The 21,886-nt window shown below is 38.0% G+C and overlaps 1 protein-coding gene and 1 pseudogene across 1 annotated transcript in view; one reads left to right on the forward strand and one right to left on the reverse strand.

Annotated features, from left to right (window-relative positions):
* Positions 1 to 14,397, reverse strand: part of LOC107687106 (calcium-binding and coiled-coil domain-containing protein 1-like) — a gene marked incomplete at its 3' end in the record, with an annotated part of 20,347 nt that extends 5,950 nt beyond the window's left edge. Inside the window, exons 1-9 of the mRNA XM_016484299.1 lie at positions 14,324 to 14,397; positions 13,403 to 13,562; positions 13,193 to 13,295; positions 8,549 to 8,751; positions 7,901 to 8,113; positions 7,644 to 7,792; positions 7,439 to 7,508; positions 6,621 to 6,875; positions 6,324 to 6,449 (exon numbers count right to left, since the gene is read on the reverse strand). Coding sequence (XP_016339785.1) covers positions 6,324 to 6,449; positions 6,621 to 6,875; positions 7,439 to 7,508; positions 7,644 to 7,792; positions 7,901 to 8,113; positions 8,549 to 8,751; positions 13,193 to 13,295; positions 13,403 to 13,534 — 1,251 coding nt within the window. The remainder of the gene's footprint in view (positions 1 to 6,323; positions 6,450 to 6,620; positions 6,876 to 7,438; positions 7,509 to 7,643; positions 7,793 to 7,900; positions 8,114 to 8,548; positions 8,752 to 13,192; positions 13,296 to 13,402; positions 13,563 to 14,323) is intronic.
* Positions 14,398 to 19,296: 4,899 nt separating this feature from the next.
* On the forward strand, positions 19,297 to 21,639 carry LOC107687107 (homeobox protein Hox-C6b pseudogene; annotated as a pseudogene).
* Positions 21,640 to 21,886: the final 247 nt, after the last annotated feature.

The raw sequence follows: 21,886 nt of genomic DNA on the forward strand, positions 1-21,886 counted from the left end.
CACACTGGAGCGAGCTCTGGGGGTGGAGCCGACACTGGAGCGAGCTCTGGAAGGCGCTTACGAGGAGCGGACACTGGGGGGCGCTCTGGAAGGCGCTTACGAGGAGCGGGCACTGGGGCTGGAACCGACACTGGGCCCACATGAACACTTGGTGGGCTAGCCACATTAACGTCCTTTGGGCTTGCCACATTAACGTCCTTTGGGCTTGCCACATTAACGTCCTTTGGGCTTGCCACATTAGCTGCCGGCTGACTTGACTCGGGAACTGCTGACTGACTTGGGGGAGCCGTGGACGGCGGCGGGCTTGAGTGAGCCGCGGACGGCGTCGGACTGGTTCTGGCTCGGGACCGGACACTCCCCAGACACCGGAAGACACCTTCCCTCCAACTTAGTCCAGTGGTGCCTGGGAGGTCCACGGGGCGATGGTAGTTGGCCCCGAGCCAGAACAGCTGATTAAAGACGGCGTCATCTAACGCCGTCACCACGGCGAGCTTGCAGAACTCCCTGGCGTACTCATAGAAGGGGAGATCGAGGTGAGCTAGGGCGGAGAAGCGAACGGCAATTTCCATAGCCGCGGGGGGGAAAACCAAGGAAAACAAAAACTATTCAACAAGGCAGAAAAAACAAACACGAGGAAAAAGTCGCCGCTCACTTTGTGTTTTGGTCTGTCACGGGTTGCTACTGTGAGGAGCACGGAACGAGGAAACCAGGAGACCAGGAGTACAAACCAAGGAGTTTATTTACATCGCGGGGAATCACACGTAGCACAAGGGAGTTGATATTCACAAACAATGCCGGACAACACTAACTAAAAGGACTCTGACTTTTAAACACAGGATAACAAGGGACTAAGGAGACACACCTGGGATCATTGGAAATTACACATGGGAAACACCTGGGATGAAATTAACATAAACACCTGGGGAGCAAGACACAAGACAAAACATGGAACAGAGTCTGACACATATTCTGTCTCTCTTCGATTAATGATCTGTTTTGATGGTACGTCTTTGTCAGCAAACACTCACCCAGCATCAGTGATCAGTGGGAGAAGACTTAGCAGGCTTACAAACACACAGGTTGCAGAGTTTCATTGTCAACACCTACATTATAGATGATGAACTCTTGACATTTCCTTTAATTTCTGGAACTGACTTTCTGAAGACAACATCAATCACCCTGGATGTCTCTAACTACTGGTTGAAGTCCCTGCAAGCTAACAACTTATTCCTTTCTTTTAACGACATCCCAACTTAAAATTGCTATAAAGATCTCCTGTAGTCTAAATACCCAAACAAAATGGATCCTACTGTTTTTGCATTGACTACAGTAGAGTGAATTCTAAAACCATCTTTAACGCCTATCTTGTTCCCCCCTGATCTGTGGTGGCAGGACCACAGTATTTGTTTTGAGATGCTGAAATCCATACTCTGTACACTTCTGTTAGTCTTGTACATTGAGTCTTCTATCTGGGTACATGGTGGATTAAAGTTTGTTTGCCATGTGCTCTTCTGTCTCATTGTGTTTTGTTTGGGCACGTCATTGGTTGATTCTTGCATGCCTTTTTTAATATGTTCCTTGAGGTTCACAACATAAAAAAATGTGTTCATAGGCATCTGGTGTTTGCTTCACCAGAGTTTCATTTTACATGTATAGTGAAAAAAAAAAGATCTTAAAGTACTGTGCAGTTTGCTCTTCTGTCTTGTCTAGTGTATTTGTTTGAGCATGTGACTTGTTAAGTTTGCTTGCCATGTTTTTATGCACAATCACTAATCGGTAAAGTCAGCGCGTCTCTGCAGCTGCCTTTAGAAGCATAGATATGTATAATAGGTCGATTCCACATTCGACCGCTCTTAGCACGTAGACGTGTCCACCATATTGTAACGGTCAACTTGACGTCTTTCACCATAATAATCTATGAATATTCGAAGATGCCACAATCCTGTACAGCCAATGGTTGTAAAAACCGCCTGGATTCAAATTCCTGAAGAAATGGGATAATCATTCACAGGTAAGAAAGTGTTGGATTGTGTTTTTTTTTTTTTTTAAATCACAGCAATTTTTACAACCATTGGCTTTTCATTTATTGATTATTATGGTGAATGGCATCAAGTTGACCATTACAATATGGCGGACGGCTTGCGTATAGCGACCCAAAGAAACAGTCACTAATGAGGCATCTACATATACATTTCTATGTTTAGAAGTCCCGGTTACTATAGAAACAGTCAGCGTTCTGAGACGTGGGCTTTGGACTGCGCATTCGCACTGGCTGAACTAGCCTGAAAAATAGCATTCTTTAAGGCTATTTGAGCAAAAGAAACAACATTGGTCATTGGTGATTTCAAATATGAATTTTAATCGTAAGCTTGGTGAATAGTTTTGGAGAATTTGATGTTTCCCCATTCAGAGAGATAGGAGCTGCACTTGCATGTCCAAGAGACGTTTCAAATTTGGACACCGAGTGACATGACTAGCCTTAAAGGGACTTTGGTTTTATGTAGTATAAAGAATGTGAAGCTGACGTCACGCCGCGTTGAGTTCTGGGAAACTTCTTTGTTTATCCGCCATACTGGGAGGATCGCGCTGCCTTTCTGCTATTGAGTTTAGGGCAGTATTTTGATTTTCCCTTTCGTGATTGTGAAAAATGTCACCATTGTATGTCATTCATGCTGCATCGAGAATTGCAATAGTAACTCAGATCATCGTTCTGAGAGAAATATGGACAATGTAATATATTTTTTCTCCTTTTCTATGTGTAAAAACACCAAGGGAAGCAGGTTGTGGAGATGACAAGAAGACACGGGATAGTAAATCTATTAATAATGTCACTGATTAAACCAACTGCCTATCACTCAATAAAAGAATCACATTGCTGGGTGTTTTTGAAAGTTTTGATTTTGTTTGGTTTAATAATTAACATTACCTTTGCGAGTATGACTCTCACTCAGCTTAATGTACCAAGACAGTGATAAAGACAAAATTGTAAAGCATTTACTATGTGCAGATATGCATATGAGCCCAAAATGTGAACGAAACGTGTTTATTTACACGTTAAGCATTTTCCTCTTATATAAAGAAAACGCTTAATGCACTGAGACAGTGACTACGTTTACATGGACATCAGTAATCTAATTATTTAACTTATTCTAAATAAGCCAATGTTATGATTATGGTGTTTACATGAATTGCTTTTAGAATATTCCTTTCATGTTCCCGTTTTACATGTTATAGTACATAGTTCGATTAATGGCACACGTCATTACGTCCCACGTGACGCCATCCAACGTCCCCTCCGGAATTTCACGTATAAACATATAGTTCGTCTTCGTGATGATGCCATGTACAGTTTTGGGTGTTTGATTTGCCGTCAAACGGTTGAGCACTGCCATGTGTGTATCCTGTCGCAAAATGCAACGAAACGTCCTACACGATGGTAATAATGTGATTAAGGTGTTTACATGTCTATACTGCACTTCAGTAATGCGACTAAAATAGGAATACTCCACATGTCTTAATTCGATTTCTGTTTACTTCGAATATGATAGCCGGATTAAGGTAATCAAAAATCTCTGTTTACATGGTAGATTGATAATCAGAGTATTGTCTTAATCGTTTTAAAATCGGAGTATTGTTGTCCATGTAAACGTACTCTGTGATATTAAAAGATCACATTCTTTGCACACTTTACTAATAAAGCATACTATGTGCAGGGAAACAGATGAGCCCAAAATATAAACTTTAAATGTAACTGTGTTCAATGCATAAGCCATGTTAAGCGTTTTCTTTTTATGGTTTTCTACAGGGAGGAAAACACTTGTAATTATGTGTAATTAAATATGTTGCATTCATATTCTGGGCTCATCTGCATGTCTTTTAATATCACTGTCTTAGTACCAGGGGCGTGTCTAGAGCATTTTAAATGGGGGGGCCAGTCGGGGGCACTGGCTTGTGGGGGGTTGTGTTTGCGGAACGATGTATGTTATAATACATCGTGTACACTCACTAAACAAATAGTGACAGAGACAGAGACAGTGACAGAGCAGAGCCAATTCATAAAAGAACAATATTTAAAAGCACACGTCCAGTTTTGTGTGAGTGAAGGAAATCTGCTTGGGAGTGGAGAGATTCGTCCTCGCGCACATGAATCGCGTAACATTATGCGCTCTCGACATTGTCATTAAGATCACACTATAGAAACCGCCTAAAATTAAGTATAAAGAAGAGAAGAAAGCAGCCCGAGGCAGCTGCCTATACACATGCCAGGATCCGCCACTGCCAGATGCAGTTAGAAATTTACTAAAAACAAGCCTATTGCAAGACATCTGGTAGGGGGGGCACCTGGGGTGGCCAGTCAAATTTCAGGGGGGGCCGGTGCCACCCCTGGCCACCACGTAGACACGCCCCTGCTTAGTACATCAGGCCAGCATTTTAAAATGCTACAAAATGTTAACAAGCTCCCAGAGATTTGATTTTGGTTGTCATTTGTTGATTACTATTTTTTTTTTTGTGGTGACATTTCCAATCCGGCTCCGACTGATAATGTAGGGGATGCACTTTTTCAAGGGGTTTCAGAACAGCGTAACCAATACTGCGTCATCAGGCAGGCGTGGCACCATTAACATCAGTTAGTTAATTAAGATGGGGTCAGTACTAAAATTAACCATGGTTTATTACAGTAAAAGTGTATTTATTTATATATTTATTTATTTATTTTATTTTATTTTATTTGCGGATTAACATTTGTAAAACAGTTTTACTACAAATAACATGGTTAAACTATGGTTAGTTTATTTTGTGGTTACCATGGATTGACTACAAAACCTCTTTTTTTGTAAAACCATGGTTAATTTTCGTAAGGACACTAGCTACAACTTACAGTAACTTAACGTAATTAGGCTAATGATATTACTGCACGTTTTACATTTTTTTGGTAGATTATTTGTTTTCGAAAATCGTTTAAATGTAAGATTATAAAACTTAAAAATAGCAACGTGTATCACTGTTTTGTTTCCTTCATTATCTATCACAGGGATGCTTTTCTCCTTCCCTTATCGGCATTCACTAAATTCCAGGGATTTCATTACCACAATGTAAAATGTGCATTTCTGAAGGTGTTGGGAAAATGCCTACTTTCCAAAAAAATGTAAAATTAAAATGAAGAGGTCACTGATCATGCGCAGAATACTGAGAATTTTTTTTTTGTGTGTGGCCATTTCCAATCCCAGGATCGGCTACGGTGGATAATGAAGGAGAACAGCATACCTGCGATGGATAATGAAGGACAAAACAGTGATACACGTTGTTATTTTTATGTTTTATAATCTTACATTATAGCAATTTTCGAAAAACAAATAAACAATAATTGACATATGGCTTAATATGACGATTCAACTTCAAAACACTATGATTTTATTGAATAAATATAAGCGCTGCACGTTTCAAAATCAGCTGCTGCTCTGCTTTGTGTACAGCCATTACCGCGGAAACCGTTATATTTCTGAAGTACCATAAGATATGTTACTCAACACTGGTCAGGATGCCCAAGATGGTACCGAAGATTATTTATCAAGGACCATGACGACTTTCAGCTGAAAGTATCTTGGACCTTTCTTCCAAAACTTCTGCATTTCTTCCACACCAGCCCACTTCCCAAGTTCCCAAGTAACCGATTTCTGATCCATGGCAAATATTTACTTCAGCTATCTTCAAAGACAACTACAAGACCTGTGGTATCACCTAATGTTTGACAAGGAGCTATCATCCACAAACCAATCTATCTGAACATAGTCAACATAACATTAAAAGCCTCTTTGTTTCCTGGGTGTTTACCTGTAAATATGTTGTGCGCTTGGGTGCATAGATTTGTTTTCCATGTCCCTAGATGTTGATTAATAAAACAATATGTTTTGGAAGCTTGGTTTCAACAAATGTTAATTTTTGAGGCATGAAACTTAGTATTTTTGACCACTTATACTGTATGTAAAAAGGTCAAATAAATTTTGATTCCTCATGTCATTACCCCTTTAACCCCTTCAGTTTGCAAATTGAAGTATTTTTTTATTAATCAATTTAAACAGTGTGCCGTGGCATCCAATAACATGAATGATGAGGGGAAAAAACACTTCTGTAAACATACACATGCATTTTATACTGTTTTCAAATCTATTTTGGACAGCTTATTTACAAGTTTTTTTAAAGCAACTCTTGCCTCATACTGGTGTTGCTCCAAGACCAGTAATCTGACCCACATATGTGCTGGGTAAGCTCTGACTGATGTGAACGTTTAATTATAGGCCATGCACGTGTCATGGAATATTTACCCGGTTACAGTCCTTCTCGTTCCCCAGCTCCACTTCCAGTTTTTCTCGCTCTGTTCTCTCCTCCTGGAGCCACTCTTCCTTCTTCTGAAGCTCACGGCTCAGTTTCTGAATACGATCCTTATCCAACTTTAACAAGAGGACAGAGATTGAGAGTCATATTACTAACTAGTGGTGTTATGGCTGGACTGATAAAAGTGGTAATAGTAGTGAGTGTGTGTGTGTGTGTATGTGTGTGTGTGTGTGTGTGTGTGAGAGAGAGAGAGAGAGATTTCTAATTATGACTTATCTCTCTCTTACCTCTGCACTTTGTCTTAAAGTCTCCCTCTCCTGGGCCCAGGTGGCTTGCCCCTCACGCAGTGCCAGGTTAGCCTGGGCCAGTTGTAAATTCATCTGTGCAGACTGCAGTCTGACCTGATGCAGTTCTGCATGGCTGTGACTCTGCAAGGAGCCCAGTTCACTTAGGTCCCTGCGGAGGGCCTCAGTGCTGTGCTCACTGGCCTCCAGACGCTCTTGCAGGGTCCGAAGCTCAGCATGTGCCTGCTCATTCTCTATCTGTAGAGAAAATATTAATTCACATATTAACCATGCAGTTTTACTCTGTCAGACCAGGACCTTAACCAGAATTTCTGAAGTCCAAATAATGCGAATTAGTTAAAATTGTAAAAACAAATTACTTCATTATTCATTGTTATTTCACAGAATGCAGAAAATATTTCAGTGTAGATTGTAAATGTCATGAACTGCTACTGTGCTGGAGCGAGGAAATGAGGAGCACGTAGGAGAGTAACAATGATAACAGTCTTTATTTATCCAAAACAGACGGAAACACAGGGGAGCCAGGAGACACACACGTAGCACGAGGATTGACGTTTAACACTAGACACTCGACACTGGGAAACACAGGGCTTAAGTACCAATGAACTAAACGAGGGAATAAATGGGACACAGCTGGAAACAAACGAACATAATGGGAACAGGAATAGGAAAGACCGAATATGGACACAAGGAAACACGGGAGAAAACTGGGTCACGAGGAGAACATGGGGAGCAAAACACAACACAGACAGTCCAGGGGTGTGACAGTAAATGGTAATGTTGAATTCAACATAATTCACCTGCAAATCTCTTCTCTCCTTTTCTTCATCTCGCCTTTGTGTGGTCATCTTTTTAACTCTTTCCTTCATTCTGCAGAGAAAAAGTGTCTGTGTTTTCTTTTTTAACCACTATTTTATTTAATCAGTTGGCTAAATTTCATAGAAATTAGTCCATAAACAAAGAATAATTGTGCTATTGTGAAGATTGGCATGGGTCCCAAATCACCTGTCAAGCTCGGCCGTCATGTCCTGTTTTTGTTGAGTCAGAGTGGCAGCATCCTGTTCGAGTTTTTTGATTCGCTGATGGTTTTCATCTCCCTCTACTAGCAGCCCACTAAGTTCAGCAGCCATGTTTTCATGTGTGCTTTGCACATTCTGATTGCAAATATACCAGAGTTTAAAGCTGCATATGCATTAGGTCTCTGTGTTTTTGTTTTTCTGATTAGTGGTGGTCCAGAAACATGGCCAAACATTTGATTGTACCTTTTGTTTTTGCTCGAGTTCCTCAATTTTTTCAGTGCTTTGCCTCAGGTTGCTTTTTAGCTCGTCAATCTGACTCCTCATCTCATTTTGTACTCTTTCAAGCTCATCTCTTTCAGTTTTCAATTTCTCCCTTTCTCTCTCCACCTCAGCATCAGCAGCTTCAAACCTCTTACGCAGCTCATGTAACTCACGCTGACATCCTTCTAAGAGATTCTGTAGAAATACCAGAAATATTTAAAAACATGCAGAAAATTTTTTAAATACAATTTTGTACAGTATGACAGATACAGTGGCATAAAAATATGTTTGGACATTAAAGTCACACTTAAAATATCATTACATTGCTAAATACAGTAATATTTATACAGAATATATCTGTAATTTATGCTAGAACTAACTAACTCCACATTTCCCCTTAATTTCACACAGGTGTCCTAAAAGGCTAATCACAGGTGTAGTTTCCACTAACAACCAAAAATTGTTTCATTATTCAAAGCCTACCAAACATTATTTTGTTATTATTTTGTTATGAGTTGCAATGACATACATTATTAAATTCAGATAGGTGTCCAAATCTTAATTAAGGTGATTGAAAAGCTCTGTTATAGTCAAATCTGTTCTGATCTCTTCTGTTGTAGAACCGCTCACCTGCAGGATCAGAGCCTTTGGCACCACCACCAGCAGGTCATCTCCCTCTTCCTCGCCATTTTTGTCCTGCTCTAGTGTAACAAGTTCATCCAGAGGTCTTGGAGCACAAAAAGTAAACTGAGAACTGACCGCACATATTTCGTCACGTTCATCCACATACACAAACTGAAATGCCTCCCCACCAGGTTTCGGTAGATAAGACGCTGAAAGATGGCAGGAAGAGTGGAATAAAGATCAGAAAACTCCTAAAACCAAAACATGTAAACAGCCTGGTACAGCCTTAAAGATGTCAAGCACTTGCAGTAGTGTTGCAATAGTTTTAAAGTATCAGATGGCAACTGAATGTTCTTGCTCTACCAAGAACTGCAGTTATTTCACTTGCTGTTTCTGCTGGTGTTGGACATATTAATGACCTGCACATGTATAAAACTATATATAGGCTACCGAAGTTTTTCCCAATCCTGAAGGCACAACAACACTACACATTTTTCAAACCCTTCCTAATCAAACAAATCTGAATAAACTCATCAGCGTGTTAGTAGAGACTCCAAGGCTGCATCCAAAATCGCCCCCTATAACCTTAAATAGGACACTAGTTGAAGGGATTGCTGCATGCTTAATTAGACTAATAATGATGGTTATTTAAAGTAATGTATTTGCTACATTATTAAGAAAAAATTAATGGCAGTTACTTTCAGGAACGGAAATCGGAAAAAAGAAAATGTAAAAATCGCTGGTAGCCCTTCGGGCAGACATTCTTCAGATTTTGGTAGCCCAAAATGAATTTAAGTAGCCCGAATAAAAAAAAAAGACATTGGCAGAACTTCACTGCAGACAAATCAGCATGATTAAAAACTTCAGTGATTGCTTTTTTTTCTTCAAATAATAAGTCAAGAGAGTAGGGGTGCAAAACCCACGGCTCGGATCATATTGCATTATCATATCAGATTTTGAGTAACAGATCGGGTCATTTTGCAGATGAGCAAAAAAAAATATGGTTCTTTATTATTTAAATAACAGAATACTTCTTTGATACCACAGCAAAAACTAGTAGCATATAGGGATGTAACGATTCACTCAACTCAAGATGCGATGCGATACGATTCACGATACTGAGTTCTCAATACAATTTTCTCACAATTTTTCTTTTTAACAAAATTAGTTTTTTTTATCAAAATGAGATTTGTTTTGTTCATTAACAAATGAAAAGGTGTCCTTTTATTATTTCTCCAACAAAATGCTCCACATTTCTTTGTGAAATTGAAATGTGTTAAATAATAAAACTAACTTGAAATTTTTAAACAAATCCCAAATTAAATAATTAAATAATACAAATAAAATAAATATCTTCATATTAACAAACTAAGGCTTTGGCTGTGCTTTTTCCATTTAAAATCAGAGGCAACCACTGCATTTGAATCATGATCCAAACAAAGATGCTAAATACATATTATTTAGATTGCAATGTGATTGTATAATTTCGAAATTTGAAGCAAAAACAGAATGGTCTGCTTTGTGAATGAGACGCAAATGTCACTCTCTGACAGCAGGTGGCGCTTATGGAACAGCAGGTATTTATAGGGTGCTGCCCCTTTAAGACCGAATGCACGGATCCAATATAATAATGCACTTGAGATTTCTTTCTCCACTGTTTACATTCATTTAAGGCATAACCGACTGTGTTTACGAGAATACTTGGTATTTATAGGGTGCTGCCCCTTTAAGACAGAATGCACGGATCCAATATAATGATGCAGCTCCGAATGCGGGTGAATGATTTAAAACACTTGATTGTTTAAATCGGCAAGACTTAGAAACACGTGCAAACGATCAACTACGATCCGTTTTACCCCTACAAGCTAGTGAACAAAGCAAATCAAGGAAGGAAATTTATATCACTGTTCAAGATAGCCCGTTGGGCAGGGTGGTGAAACATTTTGGTATCCCGACTGGAAAACACAATATCCCCGGGATGTCGGGCTAGCAATTTTGTGAGCCCTGCAATCCACTGGACTGCACAGCCCATGACATCATTAGCGGCACGCTCTGAAGTAGAATAGGGCGCCTGTAATGCACGTCATCAGCTTCTTTGTCTGAAGGAGACATGAAACAGGCAGGCCCTAGGCCTGGCAAGGAGATGCGGTGTCTTGTTCCCTCTCACGGAATCATGGTTACCCTTTAAGGGAACTCGCACTGCGTCCTCTAGTGGACACTATGGGGAACGAAATACCCATTATGCCATGCTTCAGTGCACTGCCACCTGGTGAGAGAGCACCAAAAATAGTGGCAAACATTCACCAATTTAAAGGTCCCCTGAAATGCTTAGAAACACGCAGGGTTACTCTGTGTTGACGTCATTTTAACTGAAACAAGAAGCGCAAATCAAGGAAGGAATTTTATATCACTGTTCAAGACAGCCCGTCGGGCAGGGTGGTAATACATTTTGGTAGCCCGAATGGAAAACACAATAGCCCCGGTATATCGGGCTAGCGATTTTGCGAGCCCTGTCACGGCTCAACACTTTTTTCCAAACTTGACCTACTTCAAGGTTATCTCTGGGTTCCCCTTCACCCAGACAGCAGAAATCTTACTTAATTTGTTACACATGTTGGCATATACCATTACACGTGTATGCCTTTTGGACTCAGTTCAGCCCCTATAGCTGCTTCCAAAAAATCATGTCCACCATCCTTGCTGGTGTCCCTGGCATTGCCATCTATACATTGATGATGTCAATGTCCATGTCCAGAATGCAGTGATTCACGAACAATGCTTAAGGGCCAATTTTGCTGCACTCAGTCAACATAATCTGACACTTAATGTGGAGAAATGCTTACTTGTGGTACCAGAGATTGACTTTGTTGATTTTCATGGTTCAGCTGAGGGCCATTCGTCATTGCACTCCAATATTTAGGCTATACATTAAGTGCCAGAGCCTTCGTCTGCAGCGAAAGCCATTGTCCCTGCTAAACTCAGAGGACAAGAACTGGCCATGGGGCATGAGAGCCATCTCGGCACAGTTAAAGCAGGAAGGTAAGGATCTTGTATGGTGGCCAGAATTGGACAAAAACATTGAGCAGCTTGTTCAGGACTGTAATCCATGTCTTGTAAGAGGGTAAACTAAACCTTGGGACCACATTCAACTGGATATCTGTGGTGAACTCCATGATGTGCCCTGTCATTTGCATTGCCTTGTGGTAGTTTATAATCTATACTCAAGTTAGCCAGAGGTTGCACTGTAGGCTCTGTTACGTCCAGTTCCATCATTGATTTGATCTTTGCATCAAGTTGCTCTTTGCCAGCTGGGGCCAGCCAAGGAACTTGACGACAGACAATGGCCCTCAACTAGTGTCTTCTGAGTTTGCCAGTTACATCCAAAGCAAAAGGATCAAACACATACGAACAGCTTACTATCATCCACAGTCAAATGGGAGCATAGAGAGATTCAATCAGTCACTGAAAAATGGTCTGAGAGCTTACTTGGCTCAAGGCTGCTCTTTCAACAAGGCCTTGTCTCAGACTCTTCTACACTACAGAGCAGCTCAGCATGCCACAACTGCAGACTTCACCCTCCTATTTCTCATGGTGGAAACCCAGTGGTGTAAGCCAGGGTGTGTGAACAACAGCTTAAAGCACAGGGCAGATACAATGCAAAGAAAAATACCTGGTTTCCCAGAATCTTCCTTCTGAACTTGGTGTGGGTTCAGCTGCCACATAAGCTCCACACTTTCCAGCTATCTGATTGTTTATGTTGGCATGTCAGTGATCTTAGGAAAGTACTGTACCATTCTGGTGTGGGTCACACCCGGGACGCTGTGCTCCCCTGCTTTCATTTGAGTTCATCATTCCCTCTGTTCCCAGCACAGCATCTGACGACCCCACAAGCGACAATCGGGCCACAATCTGCAGCACCGCAAGGCAGAACATACCAGACTGCACACTTGGCCTGCACGCTTTCAGGGTTACTTAACATGTTTTCACACTTAGCTCACTAGAAGGGAAGGGGAAATGTGACATGCTTAGTTAGACTAATAATCTGATGTTTTTTTTTTAAGTAAAGTGTTTTTTTAAATGAATAAGATAGAATGAATGGTGGTTACTTTAAGGGTTTAGAATGGGAAGTGACACTGACACTTGAATGTTTTCATGCAATTCAGTGATGTGAAAGAAGTTGACGAGAACAATAAAAAGTAAAGTTAGCTCAAGTACGAGTCGCCTTTACAGACAGAACAGGGACGGCCATTTGTAGTCGTGTCCAAACCATTACAATCCCATAATGCACTGCAATAGCGGGTGTACAACTTATGTACACTCAAAGACTAGAGAATACCCATAATGAACTGTGAGGGTTGTGCATATATACATACATACATTTCTTTTGAACTGATTACTAAATAATTCAATTAAGGTTTATACCTACTAGTTTCCATGGAAGATTTTAAGAAAAATGTTTTAATTTCTACTGGAGCTGCCAGTTTGCTAAGTTTCAAATGATTATTGAACAGCAAGCACAAAAGGGAGACAAGGAGAAGGGAGACACCCAAAAACATTTGTGCCTTCAGGAACAGGGTTCAGAAACACTGGGATACTGTAAATAAATAAACACAAATAAAATAATATATTATATATTAAATATAAACATACAGTGAAAGGTCACTCTACAGTTTGCATCTGTTCCTGTTTGATACCCTTCCGGTGCTAGAGCCCAGGCAAAAGTGCAGTAATCATTCACTGTCAGCCATCCCACCTGTGAAACAAGATGTAACATAATGTATTTGCTTTGCAGGTTAATCCTTTCCACATATTTTGTTTTGTATTAAATAAACACAATATTTAATTCTGTACAGGAGTTACCTTAAAAATACCTATCCAGTCATGACTGCTCCAGCTGTGATGACTGCTTATAGTGTAGTGGCAGTCCACTCTTGTCTGTGAGAAATAGCTCTTGGCAACATCTCGGAAAGTCACAGTTCTGTTTTCCTCCATACCAATGGCTATAAATCAGGTCTTATGACTGCACTGACAAAGAGATCAGTCAAACAGTGTGCAAAAAAAAAAACTTTGAAAACTTGTTTTGCAACTTGTTCAGCATCGAAGCCCACAACACTGCTGTTCAGTGCTTCAAAATAACTAAAGTGGCTGGACAACTAAATGCTTGACACTGCAGATGACTACTATTAGATTTCCATGTGTTGTGAAACTGCATGAGAGTGGGGTAACAGCATTCTTTCTTTGAATGTTTACTCAGAAATAGCAGTCAAGTCAAATAGACTATAATCATCATCGTTTAATGATCTTCAACATTTCTAATCTATTAATTTAATCATTGTATCGGCACTTATATGTAAAACATAACCCTTCAGCCTTTTTGTAAAAATCCATTGTAGCTTTCAGATATAAAATCTTGTTTAGATATATTGACACCTGAATATGTCAGCAAATGTTTTACTTATGATGATCTTTTCAGTAGGTAAAAGTCACCCATTTCACACATTTACATTTGGTCAACCGTTTTTCTCAAAGTGATTTACAATGGAATCAAGCCATACGTTTTGTCACTATATAAGCTCCCTAGTAATTAAACCCATGACCTTGGGTTTGGATGTTTTACCAATTCAGCTACAGGAACTCCAATCATGAACAGCAGCAAATTAACATTCAAATGAACAAAAACAAAAAATATATGATTTATTTTTCTTTCTTTTTTTTTAAATCTACATTTAAAAAGTAACAGGGACACCATAGTTAAAATAGCAGTATAAATTTTACTCTTACCTTAATACAAAATTAGGTTTATCGAAGAATCAGATCACCTGAGATCTCCCACGTATGTGTGCCTATGATCTTGATGAGACTTAAGCTGACTGTGTGAGTGTAATAAACAACAACACATGCACATGTCAATGAACCGCCCACCTCTGTTGCACTCTGGGAAATTAAGTCCAAAACATTATAAAGCAAAACTTTAATAAAGCAAATCTCTCCTGTGAACTGCCAAAATACAGACAGCACGTTACATGCCCTGCCAGAGACAGTAACCTACGTGACCACTGTTACACCACAGTAAAGGATGCATATCACTCTGTCCCATGGGCAGCTTTGGGGCTCTCTGATCACTGTCTAGTTCAGTGTTTCTCGACTGGTGGGTCTCGCGAGACTGCTCTGAGTGGGTCGTGGAGTGTACAGTCAAAGAAACAACATCAACAACAAAAAACGTAATTCTAAATGTTTTTCTGATGCAAGACTTTTATTTTGAAAAATGTGAAAGCTGTTGACACTTTTTTCTTTTTTTTGCAGTATAAAGGGATAGTTCACCCAAAATTGAAAATTCTGTCATTAATTACTCACCTTCATGTCGTTCCAAACCCGTAAGACCTTCGTTTATCTTCAGAACACAAATTAAGATATTTTTGATGCATTCAGAGAGCTCTTTGACCCTCCCATAGACAGCTAAGGTACTACCATGATCAAGGTCCAGAAACGTAGCAAGGACATCAGTAAAATAGTCCATGTGACATCAGTAGTTCAACCATAATTTTACGAAGCTACAAGAATACTTTTTGTGCGCAAAGAAAACAAAAATAACAACTTTGTTCTCCTCCTCATCCAGTCTGCTGTGGCTTGCCTCCATTTTGGAGAGTATCACGATGCATGCGCGCACTTCTGCTTCATGTAAACTTTGTGAATTTAAATGTAATTGAAATTTTGGAGGGATTTACAACATTTATGTTATTATTCATTTATTCATTTGCCTCAAAGTTATTAATATTTTTTTATATAAAATGAGAGCACTGTATCTCAAATTCACTTTAAAGAACATCTGCATTTTTAAAATGTATTTATTTATTTATTTACTTATAGAGATAATTCATGGAAAATTGCCATGCTAGTTGAAGATTTCTGGCATCTGGTAGAAAAAAAATCCTATTAAAATGAATGTCATGATATTCCCACTATGACCACTAGATGGCAGCAGGGGATCGTTCATTGTCTCAGTTACCATTTCCACGCCGTATAGCTCTTTTCACAAGTTTTGTGTTTGTAATTATATTTAGACATTATAAAATCACTTTTATAACATTTAAAAATGACTTTTTTGTCAAAGTTGAGCATTGTTTTGTGCTGAAGAATGAAGTAGCAAGAGTTCAAAAAAAACTCATCGAATCTACGTGAATCAGACAAATGGCCTAATTTGAATTCAAAACTGCAATTTTCAGCTGAAGGTGACTATTTGCATCCTTGTTAACAATCTTCTTAGTTTCTCTCAAATGTAAATCAAACGCACATTCACAAACATATTGTGTGCTTTTAATGCTTTTCTTTTCCCTTTGTCTTTTCTGTTCTGTGCCCCAGAACGTTTCCCTTCTCTATTAAATTTGGTCATCTGTGGCTGTGACAATAATGTGTTGAAGGGTGAGCGGTTGATATGTACTCAGTTCAGTGGTGTTCTAAAATAAGGAGGTGTTTTAAAGTTTTTTTTTTCCTTTTTTTTAAATCAAATGTAAACTCATGTCCCAGTCACATTTTCTTGCTTAAATAAACATTACTTACACTATCAGAAAAAGTAAATAAAATAAAAAAAATCTATTTTATATTTTTACAGTAACAATGTAATCAATATTCTATTTATTAAAGCCATGTATGAATCTCATCAAGTTAGTATTTTTAAGCATTTTTATTAAAATAATAACTCTATAACGGTTTAAACTATTTTATTAGTGAACTTATTTTCAGGTATTCTTTTTAGTACTTAACTTTTAACTTGGTCTATTTTTTTCCTAAATAATTTTTTCGGACCATCATTCATCAAAACTCGGTAAATATTGGTCACAGACAGAGATTTCTTTTAAAATTCACCTAGCTGATTACGCACTAAAAACTCCCACAGATCATGTTTTCATGCTATTTTAAGTCTTATTTTGACATAATGTGCGTGGTCAACCTGTCACTTCAATCGAGAGTGACCAAGAGAAAAAGGTCTTTCATCCTGGTGAGTAGAGACCGCCCACTGAGATACAGCTTCACTCGCAAGCAAAACTTTTCAGCTCGCAAGCAAATGATTTAGACCTGCAAAAACAGACAGCAGAAAAGAGAGCAAACATTTGTGGTTTCGTGATGAAAAGTGTTTGAAGTGCACAAAGAAAAAGATACATTTTCAAAGATTTACACGCACTGCAAAGAATTTTGTTATCAATTTCTTTATTTTTGAGCCTTAAGAAGGTTTTTTTGTTTGTTTGTTTTTTGCAATTTTTTATTTTTTTTATTACAAAATAACTAGTTTTACTCTCAAACACTGTATGTTTGATTAAATAAAAAAAGACAAAATAAACTCCATACATTTTACCTTCATAAAATACAGAGATATTAAGTTAAAAGCGCATTTTAGTTCAGAACAGTTGAGTACATGTTCTTGAGATTATCTTAAGAAGTACTAAAGTATTGTTTTTAGTATATTAAGTACAAAATTAGTGCGTAAAAATATAGCACTTTAAGTAGGAAGTGTACTAAGTGTACTGAAATAAAGTGTATTTTAGAGCACTTTTTTCCGCATGGGATTATCTGGCATTTTTCGTCTCAGTGGAAAGCTGTAAAGGCCATACTCACAGGCGAGAACTGCAATAAAACAATTCTCTGCACAAATTCACTCAACAACAACATGTCTTTCTTTCATTCATTCCAATTTACTTTATACTTTGAGAGCCAGTGGCAAATTTTGTGAAATAATGCTATTTGTTTTACATGTTGTCATGAGTTCCGTTATAATCACTAGTATGCAGCAAACAAAATGAACCCTTTCGCAAACATTACGGTCACATAAATCATTATGAAGACGGCTTTGATTATAGATTAAAGAGAAAATGTCGCAATAAACATTCAACAACGACTTTTATGAAATTCACATGGACATTGATTAATGTAAAATGTCATTGAATCATTCTGGAAAAACAGCTAAAAGAAAAACCAGGTTCAAGCTCGACGACCTATTCGATTATTACTGGCTGCAATGTGGAAACGGCAGAATGGCTACAACAAATAAACAACTTAAAATGCAAGATATCCTCTTTTCTTCTTTTTGTAGTACAGTTTTTTCTGAATTGCTAAAACACATTTCTTGAAACCATCACTTATTTTCTCATCACTTCTTTTTCATCACTTATAACTGAGTTAGGTGAATATATTGCATAGGCCAACTGTATGTACTGCAAGAATAGTATTGTGCTGAATATTGAATAGTACTGAATGCTTGTATAGATTCAGCACTTGGATACTGCAAAAATACTGCAGTTCAACTGCAAAGGCCAAAAGGTCAAATAAAACTCTAAATGAATAGCATGTTACGGTACACTCAAATACTGTAAGTTGTGCAATTGTAAAATCAGGGTCAATGTCAATTCATTCTGTCTCAGTATCATGTCTTTGTGCTTGAGTCCGGCCTGAGGACTTTGTTCACATCACAAGTAATGTTGTCTTTTTTGATAGACAGAGAAAAAACCCTCTGGTCTGACAGATCCAGCTTTGATAACACTCTCTACACCTTACTCTCTCCTCATCCTCCACTTCTTACATGTACTCTTCCGCCTCTCCTTCTCACATTGTTTCCATCTATTGTTCGTATCATCATTCAGTCACCTGTGCCACTTGTGCACTCTGAACTGACTCATATTTTGTACAGTTGGTTTGATCACATCACTAGAAACAAGTGTGAACAATACCTTTAAAAAAAGCATTCATTTAAGCGAACCTTGGTATGGTTGCGAAATACTGTAAAATAGAAATATAGAAATACAAATATTTCAAGAGTCTTGAAATAGAAATATAGTTGCTTATAAATTGTCCCAGCGGATCACTCAACCACATAAATTTGAGTGTTTTTAAAACACTTAGGCCAAATTCACACTATTGTCCAAAACGAATATATTTCATACAGGTAGCGTGTTAAGATATTTTATCTCTGTTCTGTATCATTATTTTAAATTTTATACTTAAATATGTTAACAGCATAGCCTAAATATGTTAACAGCTTGCACTCCTTACGTTGTTAGACGACATCGTTGTTAGGCGAATCGTTTTTTTTTAACCTAACCAGTGAAGCTAGAGCTATTCACTAATTACGTAATTTTATTACTAAACCTTCATCTCGTTTATGCTATAGGGGGTTGGGGCTTGTGGACATAATTCTGTATTACAGGAGCCAAAAAAGCCAGAAAAAAGATTAATAGTCTACAAGTGATTTATACAACTAAGTCACCCTCAAATTGATATATAGAATAGATAGTTAGATGATAGATACTGCGTGTGTGTGTGTGTGTGTGTGTGTGTGTGTGTTTGTGTCAGAGAGAGAGAGAGAGATAGGGGCCAAACAGAGAGGAAAAAGAGAATCAATAATCAAAATATCTCAATATAAGTGGGTGTGCATGCATTATGTTCTGCACTTTCTGTAACAGGGCACAGAAAAGCCAGTCTTATTTTCGCAATTTTATTGATGTTTCCTGTTTTTTTTGTTTTCTTTTGTTTTCTTTTTTATTGAAAGATAAGTGGTCAGCTGACATTGTCATCTCGCCCATTAGGCTGCGTACTCATTCTCTGCCGGTTGTCCTGAAATAAATTATAAAGTATTTATGCAATACTTGTAATTAAAGACAAGAATAAGTGTATGTGAGAGAAAAAAAGAAAGACTGCGTAGAGAGATTGGGGAAGGAGTGAGAGAAAAGGTGTGTGTGCTTTTTTTTTTTTTAAGGAATTAAGGTATGAATTCCTATTTTACGAACCCGTCGCTCTCATTTCATTTAAACGGCGGTCAAGAGTCAAGAAGTTCTGCCTAATGTTACACTCAGCTCGACAAACTATAACCCGGTGCGACACTTCTCACCGTATGGCGCTGCCGTGGCCCCAAACCATACTCCAACCCGTTCTATTCAACACAAGAAAACGTTTTGCTCGGGTCCAGCCGAGGACCGTTCGAGTATGGATCAAATGTGTTCTACCAGGACAAGGATGTGCTTCCAAGTTGCAGACAAAGCTTAGGGCAAACACAGGGCTTATTGACCCAGGAGTACGCTTCAGACCAAGGCAAGACTCTGTCTCAGGAACCAAAAGGAAGTATTCAAATATATCTGTGGATGCAGCGGATGAACTCGCACAGTGGTGAGTATAGAAAAAAAAAAAAGATGACTTTAGTAAGGGGCGGACTTTGTTTTTACGACTGGGAAACTCACGTTTTATCACCCCATAAAGCACTGAAGAAATGTCTTGTTGACCTGCTCTAAAAGCGCTTTGTCATTAGAGAAACTAATGCTTTGCCAAACAAATATATTCATTACAAAAAGAATGCATAAACGTAGAGGATCATTCTTCGAGAAGTTTAAATAAATCTGTTTAGTGGAAGGGGACAGAGAACTAATGTTTAGCTTGATTAATATAATGTGGGAGTATGTCAGCTGTCTTTGAAACTGTATTAGCAAAATAATTTGAACAGTATATTTTGGAGCCTTTTTTGCTGACAAGAAACTGCACTTGCTGTTCGACAAGATGCAGACGAATCGAGATTTCCAATGCGTTGTGTCTGTCAGATTAAAATTTGGTTTCAGAACTGCCGCATGAAGAGGAAGAAGGAGAGCAATCTCACATCCACCCTCAATGACAGTGGCTCGGTAGGAGCTGGCCAGAACACGGACAAAGAAGAAGAAGGGGAAACAGGAAGAAAAAAGAGTATAACTGACGGCCTTATCACCTTATTAAAAGGTCAGCATTCAATCTGAAATAATGTTCTACTACCTGATAACTACCTATCGAACTTTCATAATTTACACTTTATTAACACACACACAAACAAATTTTTTCAATTAGATGCGATGCGTGTTTTGTCTCTCCTTTTCACAAAATTGTGGAAACTTGTTTATTTCTAGAAATGGCATTCTTATAATTACACATGTACAGTTAAAAATCAGACCGCTACAAAATATTTTTCTTCAGTGTGTTTTGATTTGCTCTTGGGATTTTCTAAAAGCATATTATTTATTCGGATATCTTGGATATTGAGAAGTGCACGTAAGGGGCTATGGATACAGACTTTGACCAAAGTTACGGAAATTTCAAATATTGCGCTACAATAATTTATTGTGTATTATCATGAACTGTAAAATAGGTAACATTAAGTACATTGTAAATGTTTGTAAATATATTAGATCCAAATACTTTTGATGAACATTTGTGTAGCTTTGCGTAAAAAAAAGTACTGTTTTATGCATTCATTTTCTTCGAAACAATACGGTGTAAAAACGTATTCTCAGATTTTTTTTTTTTTCCAAAATTTGAAATATTAGCTATAACAGACGTTATGAATACAATGTTTGAAAATAACGTAAATATATCTTCAATAAAGTTGTGATGAATGTAAGACAATACTTCATTTCCTGTTAATTATTGAATCCAGTCAAGTCGCATAATTTCCTCAAAAGAATAGGCTACTGCCCTTACCAAAAAGTAGTATACTTCAAGTTTATTTTAGTAAGTATACTTAAGTAAATTTCAAGTATATTTTAAGTATACTTTATGTAGCAAGTATACAAATATCAGTGTACTAGTAGTATACTTGTAAGTGTACTATTTCAATACTCCTTGGGACTAAATTGGCCCACTTTCTAGTATATAAAAGAATACTTTTAAGTATACTTTAAGTATAACAGTAGTAAACTTGAAGTACACAATTAGTTTACAACAACTACCTTCAGAACATTTAAAGCCTATTAATTCATAGCACAATGAGATGGTACTGAGATTTTTTCTCTCAATGTTCTTAGAAAAAATATAATAATAATAATAATAATAATAATGATGATGTAACACATCATTCCTCTGTCCACTCATAACTTTTTGGGTATAGGCTACTTTTTGCTGTGCCCTTTCACTGCAGTATAGGCTATTAATAGATATCAAGTACTAAAATACTTTTACCAAGAAATTACCAAGTTATCAGTCTTATACAAACGACATCACTGTATTCAATGAAATCAACACATGCTTCAAGTAGCCTACCACAAAATAATTGTGAAATTTCTGTAAGACGCAATATTTGTGTGGCTTTAGTCTGACAGTTGCTTTGATATCCAGTGCTGTTTAAATAACTCTTTTTTCATTTCCTCTCATAAAATTTCTGAAGATGAAGCCAAAACAACTCATGGTAAGTTTCCAATTGCGATGCCGATTTATCTCCTGTCCATGAAAATATTTAATAGCAGATGACGCTGTCGGACCGCTTTCCGCACCGCACCCTTAACTCCCAACATGATCTTACCAAATACTTACCGAGTTTCTATTATAAGATCCAGATTCAACCTA

The sequence above is a fragment of the Sinocyclocheilus anshuiensis genome, unplaced genomic scaffold (genome assembly GCF_001515605.1).
Source record: "Sinocyclocheilus anshuiensis isolate Anshui unplaced genomic scaffold, SAMN03320099.WGS_v1.1 scaffold3186, whole genome shotgun sequence".
Lineage (NCBI taxonomy): Eukaryota > Metazoa > Chordata > Actinopteri > Cypriniformes > Cyprinidae > Sinocyclocheilus > Sinocyclocheilus anshuiensis.